Source organism: Lagopus muta, chromosome 2 (assembly GCF_023343835.1).
Source record: "Lagopus muta isolate bLagMut1 chromosome 2, bLagMut1 primary, whole genome shotgun sequence".
Classification (NCBI taxonomy): Eukaryota; Metazoa; Chordata; class Aves; order Galliformes; family Phasianidae; genus Lagopus; species Lagopus muta.
In genome coordinates this window covers 91,502,085-91,512,831 of record NC_064434.1, presented here as the reverse complement: position 1 = coordinate 91,512,831, position 10,747 = coordinate 91,502,085, and the positions used below count along the sequence as shown (strand labels likewise).

At 36.7% G+C, this 10,747-nt stretch overlaps 1 protein-coding gene across 2 annotated transcripts; it reads left to right on the top strand.

Moving 5' to 3' along the window:
- On the top strand, window positions 1-10,334 carry BPNT1 (3'(2'), 5'-bisphosphate nucleotidase 1). Of its 2 annotated transcripts, XM_048937970.1 has the most exons (10): window positions 7-130; window positions 923-1,004; window positions 2,400-2,524; window positions 4,623-4,727; window positions 4,967-5,074; window positions 5,575-5,623; window positions 6,644-6,735; window positions 7,735-7,932; window positions 8,677-8,782; window positions 9,703-10,334. In XM_048937970.1, exons 3-10 carry the CDS (start codon window positions 2,408-2,410, stop codon window positions 9,849-9,851), a joined length of 924 nt encoding a protein of 307 aa, XP_048793927.1. In that variant the 5' UTR covers window positions 7-130; window positions 923-1,004; window positions 2,400-2,407; the 3' UTR covers window positions 9,852-10,334. The 2 variants fall into 2 exon arrangements, with proteins under 2 accessions (XP_048793926.1, XP_048793927.1); XM_048937969.1 differs by lacking the exon at window positions 923-1,004 and having other exon boundaries at window positions 1-130.
- Window positions 10,335-10,747: the final 413 nt, after the last annotated feature.

Sequence of the window (10,747 nt, the reverse complement as noted above, 5' to 3'; positions counted from 1 at the left end):
TTTTTTCCCTTCGCGGTGAAGCGCCGCTCCGAGCGCGGGGCTGAGGGGCGGCTGTAGGCTGCGATAGAATACCGTAGGCTGTCGGGAGCTGAGGGAGCGTGAGGAGCTCGGCGTCCGCTTTGAGGTGGAGGTGAGCGGGGCTGCGGGACGGTGCTTCACAGAACGGCTGGGCTGGGCTGAGGGCTGCCCTTCCTGTTGTACGGCAGTGTCGTTAGGTCTGAGTGTGAGTTAGAGCTGCAGGACACGTCTGCTTTAATAGCCCTGAAAGCTAGTTGACTTGGCAGCGATACTCAGTTATATTCAGCTATATTCGGTGACTCGGTTGCTTGGGCTAAAGGATGGACTGGCTACGAAACGTGCTTTGAAAGGAACGCTCAGATTTAAGAGCGGGAGGTGACTTCTCTTCGCAAGCGTTCTGTCAAAGCCCAAACCTGTTGGTCCAAAGCGAGCTGTTATAATGTTGAACGTGGTGTAGAAATGTACGTTTGGGATTCTCCTCGTCAGAAAGAGGGTGTAAAAGTGTGGCACCCCGGGGCTGGTGCCGCACGGGAGGTGCAGCTCTGTGAAAATAGAAGGCACCCCTTGCTGCAGGAGCGCGTTTGCACTTTGTTGGCTGGTCAGTATTAGGGAAGGCAATGTTGAACCCGCTGTTTCTGATTCTCTTTAATAAATCCTGTTTTTCATAAGAATATTTGAATTGTAGGGGTTACTGAGATTTCCCTACAGAGAGGAAGTAGGTTTCATTCTGTAAGAGTGGGAATGAGCTACATTCAATTTTCCTTCCTGCTAACTTATTTCATGTGGCTGTGTGTTCTACATCTTGCTATGACGTAGAACTTGCTGTGACACGTATTTGCTCCATCACTTTCCAGTCCTTTAGTGCTGTTTTTGTTTTTTTTTTTTTTTTTTTTTTTTGCCACAGATAGCATTTCCAAAATCTGCCCTGTGACTGCTTTTGCCTGTCCAAGACAGACAGCTTTGGGGCTGGACCTTGGCTATTCTACGTGAGTCTGGAGCACTTTGCTCCCATTCATGAGCAGTAAATAATAATTAACATTAGCTACTGCACTTTCTGAAAGTAGTTCCTCAATCAATCTACTCTTTTAGCTTCAGAGTTCTGACTTTTAGAGAAACCTATGCAGTGTTTCTAAATGCTGAGAAGGTTCTAAAACCAGCTGCATTTAGGATTTTGATTCCTCTAACATTGCTCTTTGCATTTGCTCTAAGCAGAGGTAAAATTAGAGTCACATCATATACAGTAGCTGTAGACCACATTATAGACCTTGTATTATACTGAGTAGATAAGCAAGAAAGAAGGTGTGTTGTGTAGTGACCTGTTGTACAGTGACTTGTGCAATACTTGCTGCAATGGCTGCTAACAGTCTGTGACTCTGAAAGAAGCCAGATGTTTATCGTGTTCTGTTCAGGGATTAATTATTTCCTCTGTCTTTTCTCTAGCTCTGTGCTCATGTGTTTTACTTGGAAGTAAGTAATGTATGTGAGCTCAACTCAAAAAGCGTGCAGTAGAAGAATGGATAGGAAAACATAAAAAACAATCAGCTCTGCATTTTAAAGAATACAGAATGGTTGTCAGTACATCTTACTCCTAACACAGAGAAAACCTGGGAGGAAAGGGTGATTATTGGCCTTTAGTTACAGCTGTAGTTATTCTTTAGTTTGGGAACTGAAGGCATAATGGATTGCACTGAAATGTTCTAGGGAACAGATGTAGAAGACAATGCAATGACAGGACTTACAGTGTTGAGAAGAGGAATGCAGATGTAATAGATTTTCTTAAAGAAATCAAGAGAAGTTCTAGAAATATAGAAAGAATGGTAAAATTTAGGTGAACAGATTTTCACATACAAGTGCAGTGTTTGCATTATTAGCCTACTTTGTCCACAATCAGTCCACGTACAAAAATCCATTTCTTTACAATAAAATAAAGGGTGAAGTTGGTCTTGGCATCCTGTCCAGTAATTTCGTGTTTGAGTTTGGCCAAAAATGAACTCTGTAGGTTCAAACTGAAAAAATGAACTTAGTACATGAGTGCTTAGTACATGTACAGATTGTACTTTTTCATGGCTGTTATGATGAAGAATTTCTGCTGCTGTAATTGTGTTGGGGTTTTTTATTGGTTAGTTTTTATTTAATGCCAATTAAGTGGGGAAAGGTAGTTTCAATGTCAGTATGTTGATATTAGAAATTTGTGCCTAAAATAACACTCTATCCCTGTGTACTTCTTCACTGTATTTAAAAATCACAGCTTACCATTAGTACTCTCAGAAAGTAATTCACTTTCCCCTTCTTATTCAGCTTAAACAAACTGCATCTGCTTGGAATGTTAAGTAAAATATTTCCCTGTGAGCGTGAATGTTGTCTTTTTTGTTTCTTTTCAGCATTCAGTATGGCTTCTCCAACTCTGCTCATGCGTGTCGTCGCCTCTGCGTATTCTGTTGCAGAAAAAGCTGCAACAATTGTTAGAAAAGTAATGGCCGGAGGGGATCTGGGCATAGTGGAGAAGGTATTTTTTAACTCTGTTTTGATTTCATTTCTCTTATGAAGATGCAAGTCAGACTGGTATTTTTGAAGGTCAACAACAGGGGAAGGAAATACAGTCAATCCCAAATTTCACCTCTTTGAATCGAGAACTATTCCTTGTTAAAAGATTAAAAGAGCTGGAGGAGAAGTGCATTTTAAATTGTATTTCTACAGGTTTCTTTTCAGTTCTGAAAAACCATAATTCTGTTCCAATTCCCCTCACAAAGCACAATGTTCAGATAGCATGTCAGAATTGATAATAGTGCATCTTTCCCATTAATTTCCACATGTGTGTCCTGACATCTGTAGTACAGGATACAGTATTATGCCATGTAATTTTGGATTAGGACAAATCAATGTTTAATTTCTTAAAACAAAAATGAAATGACTTTTCAAAGTAATTTTGGAGTTATTCTAAATTGAAAAGAAGCATGAAGTGACAGTCATCTGCACAATGTTTTTAATTTGCTCTAAGTTATTATGCTGCACTGATGAAATGGGATCTGGGTCTTGGCTGCAGTACTAGAACTGCTGGAATGAACTTTGAAGTTAGTTCCAGCCTTATGAATATGCTACAATATTATATGCTGCATGAAGGGTCTGTATTATTTCATAGATCATAGAAATGTTTGGATTAGAGGAAACCTTAAAGATCACCTAGTTCCAACCCCCTGCCATGGGCAGGGATGCCTCCCATGAGACCAGGTTGCCCAAAGCTCCATCCATTCCAGCCTTGACTGCTGCCAGGGATGGAACAACCACAGTTTCTCTGGGCAACCTGTTCCAGTGTCTCACCACCCTCGTGGTGAAGAATTTCTTCCTAATATCTAATCTAATTCTATCCTCTTTTAGTTTAAAGACTTTTTACCCCTTGTCCTGTCACTATACTCCTTCATAAAGAGTCCCTGGGCAGCTTTCTTTTTTCTCTTTGAGGATCCAGCTAGCTTAAGGTAATCTTAATACAAAAGTAAATGCTTGCTTTTATCAGTTTCACTGATTAATTCAGTTTCACTTAAAGAAATAAAAAGTGAAAGTTTTAATATTATTTCCCAGTGCAACAAAGATTGCTCAGTCATTTTCTAATGTAAGAAAACTGGCACATTTTGAACTCATATCAAATAAATATTTTTAAGTGCAGTATAACATAACTATCAAAAGTAGCAGGTGATATAGCTTCTAAATACCTTATTTTTATGAATGCTACAAACAGTCAAAATCAGATTGAAAACAGTGAGCAACAGGAAAGATTTGTTTGAGGAGCTAGCAATCTCAGAGAACTCCTGCAATCCTTTTAATCAAACTTGGCTGGGAAAGAAAGAGTGCAACAGTAGGAGTCTGGAGAGAAGAGATATGTAAAAGAATGCAAAGTTCTCATAATTCATCATTTTTCTGCAATTAACAAACATGAAGACCAATTCTGGCTGGCCTTACTGAATGAAAGCTTCAGAAAAGTTTGGAAGAAAATGTTCCACCTTTTCCCTCACAACGGTGAGCTCCCAGTGATCCATTAATCACAATGAGGTGCAAGGACAGCTGAACTTTTAACTGGCTCTTCCACTCCTGATTTTCAGAGTTTCCTTCCTCCCAGTCATCTCTAATATCACCATTTATAATGCTTCTCTTTGTAACCTTTCTACAGTGTTTTTGTTTTTTCTTTTTTGTTACAAAGATATTTTGTCAAGCTATTCTTACATTATTGATGACCATTTTGAAGAACAACTTCATACTGGTTTTATTCACGTCTCATGGAAACAAGGAGATCTGCAATAATTTGATCTATCAAGGTCTGAAATCAGCATCAAATTCAACCAAAATTTATTAGAGGATAAGCGGGGCTTTTCAGAGAAAACTTAAATATCAAGTCTTATAAGAGTAGGCAATTAGATAAGGGATGGACTAGGCTTGGAGCATGCAAAAAAGTAACCCATAACTATCTTCCATTTCTGTGGTTAATTTCTGTAGCTGGACAAAGAAATTTTATGTCACCGAATAAGCAGTTTCGTGAACATTAAGGCTAGAATTCCATTATACTCTTTTTGTTATGTTTTGATGTACGTGAATTCTTCTCCTCCTTTTGGCAGAGTGGAGCTGATGACTTGCAGACCAAAGCTGACCGACTGGTACAAATGAGCATTTGTGCTTCACTGACACGGAAGTTTCCCAAAGCAACAATCATAGGAGAAGAAGTAAGTGCCTCATTTGTTTCATACTAACTATTTAGCTTGCTGTGACTTGCAGTGGAATATACTTCGCAAGGTTTTAGAAAATCATCTCTTTGCAGGGGGAAAAAAAAAGCCACCAGGAATCTGTCCCATTTTATCTTTCAGTACGTTAGCTTTGTCAAGTAAGCTGCAAGCAAATCAACAGCTCTAACTGAGGTGAATGCAGCACCTTTTTGCAATAATTTTGAGACTCCTTTTCGTAGGATTTACCTCCTGAAGAAGTAAATGAGGAATTAATTGAAGATGGCTACTGTGAAGAAATACTGAAGAAAACTTGTCCTGCTCAGTACACAGGAATTAAAGAGGAAGAGGTAATTTTACATATATAACTTTGTATCTTATGCTCCTCTATATTGCTTTGAATTAAAAAAAAAAAAATAATAATAATATTAGTGTTGTCAGTTTCTCTTTTTGGTTTGATACTCATACATGATACTTGTGTAGTCATGAGCATCACACTTCTAGAGCTGGAAACACTGAGTATCCCCTTGTGCAATAGTGAGAAATGGAAATTTGCTTCTGATTCAAATTTTTAAAAATGAACTGACTTTGGACATGAGAATATCATTCCCATGTTTAATTTAAGCCTTGATACCTCTGTTAAGATATTTCCTAACAAGTTCTCATGAGATTTTTAGGTTTTCTGTAAAATACTAATAATGTAGGTTTCAGTCGTATCACTGACTGAAAAACTGGAATATTTTTATTTCCTTACAAAAGTAAATACATATACTAAAGTAAATATATATGCTTTGCATGTTTAACTACATTATTTGTATTTGTTTATGCTGTTCTTTATTTTTTTTAACAGCTTGTAATATGGGTTGATCCTTTGGATGGAACCAAAGAGTACACTGAAGGTTGGCTTCTCAGTTCTGCTGATTCAAAAAATTACTGCAGTGCAGTAAAGTATTACGTACATGTATATTGGTTCATGATAGGAGTTACATACAATATTACTTCATAAGGCTGACTTTGTTTCTGTACTTTGGGAGTGCAATGGAAATTTTTAACCATCACCTCTCAGTCCTAACAGGTATAGAATAAACCTGATGGGATATCAAGTTCCTACCAGTTTTTGTCAATTCAGGGAGCAAAAGGCTGCTTTTAATTGCTGGCAGATTGTCTTAAAAGGTTTTTAGTCAAATAAATTTACATTTTCATACATACTTTGAACTGGAGAACTAAATCTCCTGTTTATACAAGTGTATGCTTAATTACATGTGCACCATTCTTTTCAAATTACTCAAATGATTTGGCTGTATTCATCATCATTTCAAGATAAAATAAAACCCTCCCCAAAATCATTATTATTAGGTTATGGAAAGAAATCATTCACAGAAAAGCCCAATTTGTGCCCATAGAAATAGACTTTACAGTAAAGAAGAAAACGCAAACAAAAACCTCGTAAAATGTATGCCAAAATCGTGCCCTAATTTCCTGCTGCATCTTTTAGTTGATTAACATCAAATCTTTTAGTTATTTTTTTTCCCCTGTTTTCAGGGATGAGATGTAGAACTGCCATGAAATTGCTGTTTCTGAAGACCACTGAAGAATCTAGACTCCCATTTTTAGAAGAATATAATCACATGTCATTATATAGATGTATCTTTCAATTTTTCTCATTATGTGTTAATTAGAGCATAGTTCACACTAGAGAAATTCTTTCTGGGACATGCTTTGAAGACCTTGAGGCTAAGAAGATTGCGTTATATCAAACAACCCATTGCACCAGAAAATCCTGATTAGTATTTGCATTTTTAAGACACCACCTCGCATATCAATTCATGGACTTTTATTGAAGGTTTACTTTCATTCATTTATTCATTTAATGCTTTCTTTATTTCAAGCATAACTACCTTCATATTATTTCTGTACAGGTCTCCTTGACCATGTCACTGTTCTCATTGGAATTGCTTATGGAGGCAAAGCAATAGCAGGAGTTATTAACCAGCCATATTACAACTATGAGGTATCAAAGGCACTCATTGGTTTGACAGCACTAGGTGATTTGTAACTGTCTTTTCAGTGATATTTCCAGTTAGCAAGCTTTCAACTGGAAAGCAGTGTGTATTGGAGTTGATGACATAAAAAAAGAATTTTTTTGTTTTGTTTCACGTAAGCAAAGTTTTTAATGTTTATTTCCATGAACTGAATCTCAAGGACCTGGTAACAGTTATAGTGAATCTTGAGGCTTGTGTAGTATGACAATATATATCACATATGTACTGTACACATTAATACAGTACATAACAAATTCCTATTTAGAAAAAAGAATATATCTGTGTTTTTACAGTCTAGGCTACAGATGCTTTACTAAATCTGTACAATTTGTGATGTGTGGTAACTGCCCTAAATCTGCAGCCATAAACCTATCAGTGGTAGTAGATAGGTTAGAGTGCATCAGGCCACATCTCAGGTTTAAGTCCAAGATGGCCAACCTACAACATTTGCATATATTGAGATGAATGCACTATTACATGTGTTAGTAGGAAAAGCCTCAAGATGTAGTCTGATTTATTAAACTTAGTAGATTTAAAGAAAAATCTTGAGCTAATATAATGCACATCAGTTAATTCTACGTGTTCTACGTCTATATGATAAAACATAACAAAATGACAATGAAGATATCACTAACAGATTGTGCCTTAAATAGAGAAATATGCAGATATTAGTTTGTCAGTCATGGCAAACAGAATATCATGCATCACCATAATGTCACAGATTAGAAAACAGTAAACAATCTCCTGAAGGTTGGACAACATGTTACTGCCGTAGACAGAAAGAGAGCTGAGGCATTCTGATTCCTCTGTCTGAGCTGTAGAGTACTTCTTTTTAAGTGCCCCATGTAAATGTATCTCAGTGTTAATAATATACTCCCTAAGATGGAACAATGTCTCTAGCCACTCTTTTCCATTTGTGCTTTAAACACTGGTCACTGTTGTTAACCATCATCTGGACCTTTCCTTAGACAGGAGCTGATGCTGTACTGGGCAGAACAATCTGGGGAGTCCTGGGCATAGGTGCCTTTGGATTTCAGCTCACAGAAGTACCAGCTGGAAAACACATCATTGTTACCACCCGTTCACATGGCAGTACTCTGGTAAATGAATGCATCAGTGCCTTGAACCCAGACAGCATTATCAGAGTTGGAGGAGCAGGAAACAAGGTATGGAAACTTTAAATCTTTTGGTTTGATTGGGAGGTTGTTACATCTTTGGAAAAAGAAACAGAATTTTTAATGAAAACATTTGTTTACCTACATGAATATACAATGAATTTCCTCCTTTGTTCCTAGCACAGTCTGCCATGTGGTAGGGAGTCAAAATTCAGTACAGATAGATTTGTAACAAGGGCTGTGCTGGTCATGGCTGAGGCCCATCTTCACTTGTGTCCCATTTCTGGGAGATGCAGTAAAATTTATAAAAAGACTGGAATAACTAAATGAGAATACAGTTTGATCATAATAAGGCTACTGCTCCAACTGTCTAGAAGCAAACATCTAAGGATAAAAATAGGAACAGCACAAAGTAATATCTGCTTTGCTGTTATTTTGAAAACTTCCTTTTGTCATGGCTGTCAAAAACAGACTGTTCTGTCTCTTTTCTCCAACATGTGCACAGGCCCAAATGGCTCCAAGATAACACAGAGCCAATCTCCATTTTTCCTTATTAAGTACTACAAGATAGGAAATCTTGTTCCTGAAATGGAAAGCAAATTTTCATCCTTTAGACTGTATTTATAACAATCACAAAAATAGATAATTCAGGATGGTAATAGAGTGTCTTTCTCAATGCTTATAATTATATACATGTATAGTTATACCTGAAAGGATCTCATTTTCTAACAGTAACAAAAAGCCCTGTTTCCTGGTGTTATTTTTTCCCTGGTTCTAAATGTCTATTCATGACAGATCATTCAACTCATAGAAGGCAAAGCATCTGCTTATGTATTTGCCAGTCCTGGATGCAAGAAGTGGGATACCTGTGCACCTGAAGCTATTTTACATGCAGTGGGAGGTAAGTTAATAGCATTCAAAATCCTTTCCAAGGTAAGTGAAATGGCATCAACGTAGGTTATTTAAACTTATCACAGGAAAGAAAAAAAAAAAAAAATTTAAATATGTATTTGAGAAGAAAAATGACTGTATGTATGTATTTTTAAGTGATCGTGATTCACTAGGGGGCTTTGAGCCCTTTGAAATAAGCAGTAACTTCAAAGGGGCAACAAATTATGCAGGATGATAGAATGGTTTGAATTGGAAGGCACCTTAAAGATCATCTAGTTGCAACTCCCACACTGTAGGTAGAATGATGTGCTTCATAACATCATTTATTTATCTCCTCTGTAATCTACACTACTGTGTTCAGAACGGGGATAGCTTTAAGCAGGTTAACTCAGACACAAAAAAACAACCAATCTGGGGCAGCACAGTGCTGTATTTAGCCTCCTTGTTATGCAGGTATCTCGTGGTTAAATTAGCTTGCATAAGGGTCTGTATTGCTCTTGCTAAGTGATTTCCAGAAACTCACTTAAGACCAGCTGGGGTATTTCTATATTATACTAGAGTTGGTGGTATACACGTACCCTGTCTCTTACTTGAACTCGGGATTTTACTTTCTATCTATCAACTGCCAGTGTATGATCTACTCAGGAAGCATTTTAGTTCATCCATAAGTGATAGCTGTAGTTTTCCAGAAACAAGGAATTTTAAATATTGCTGATAGGAAACACAACTGCTTAGTTATTTAGTATCAGTTGAGAAAAAGCTATTGTGCACAAACTGGGAGAAAAGATTAAATTTCACACCTAAAGACAGGTACATGATTCTCAAGGGCTGTTTTTGTTTGTTTGTTTTGTTTTATCACTTGTACTAATAAATTAGATTATCTCTCTCCAACTCCTTTTTACTGAAATATTTTTTTTCTTTGTTTTGCAGGCAAGATAACTGATATCCATGGAAACTCTTTTCAATATAACAAAGAAGTGAAACACATGAATTCAGCTGGGGTCCTTGCCACTTTGAGAAATTATGACTATTATGCCAGTCGTATTCCTAAGACAGTTAAACAATCTCTTGTGCCTTAGAGCACAAAGTGTCTTCACTTGGCCTGGAAATTCGAGAAGGTGAGATTGTAGAAAAATTAAAGAAAGAAGATAACCAAGTTTGAAATTGTTTTATGGAATCTGAATCTAATTCTTACATTAAGCCATTCAATAATCTCAAAATTACCTGCAGACTGTCTACTATTGGATCAAATTGTTTTGCTATGTTTAGCAAATAATATAATAACTACATTTCTTCAACTTTAGTTTTCCATATTCTTTGGAAATGGAGTATGCATTCCATGTAATATGACTGTGGTTAATGTACTGCTAAACAATATAATTCAAAAGCCATCTTAGTATTCAGGGCACAAATTCATTTTAACTTATCTACCAAATTTTGTTTAGTGTTTTTTCTCATTTGTACTCAACAAGATTTTGTTGTGTTAAATGCAGATGGAGTAGGAACTTAAATGGATGGATGATCACATTTATAATAAAAGTGGATGGTTTTGATTCTTTGAAGTGAAATGTGATCTTTCAATGCATGTATTTGAGAATGAAGTGAAGTTGGTTTGGTTGCTGTTTGGCTTCCCTTATAGTTATAGGCCAAGATTCTCCTTTAAATACACACGATTTCTGAGGCAATATATTTCTAGCAGGACTTCTGTCATATATCTGTAGCAGCATTTATTGTACACTGTGGTTCTCTCTATCTAGCAAAACTGTGGTAGTTTTTAAGCTAATTCTAGGGGGTTCTTAGTTTCAAAATGATTTAGCTATTTAAAAGCCATTTTTGCAGCAGAAGATTCATTGAATTTAGGCAGTTGATAATAGTCTTTTCATCGGTCTATTTTAGGATGATATACTTTATTTTACTTAGTGAGTCTCTTAAACTTCTCCTCTACCTGTTCTCACTTTTTGAAAGACCATCTTTC

Coding starts and splice junctions, on each gene's coding strand:
- BPNT1 (XM_048937969.1), top strand. CDS start 2,408: ATGGCTTCTCCAACTCTGCTCATGCGTGTCGTCGCCTCTGCGTATTCT. Junction 2,525..4,622: donor ATCTGGGCATAGTGGAGAAG/GTATTTTTTAAC, acceptor TCCTTTTGGCAG/AGTGGAGCTGATGACTTGCA. Junction 5,075..5,574: donor CAGGAATTAAAGAGGAAGAG/GTAATTTTACAT, acceptor TTTTTTTAACAG/CTTGTAATATGGGTTGATCC.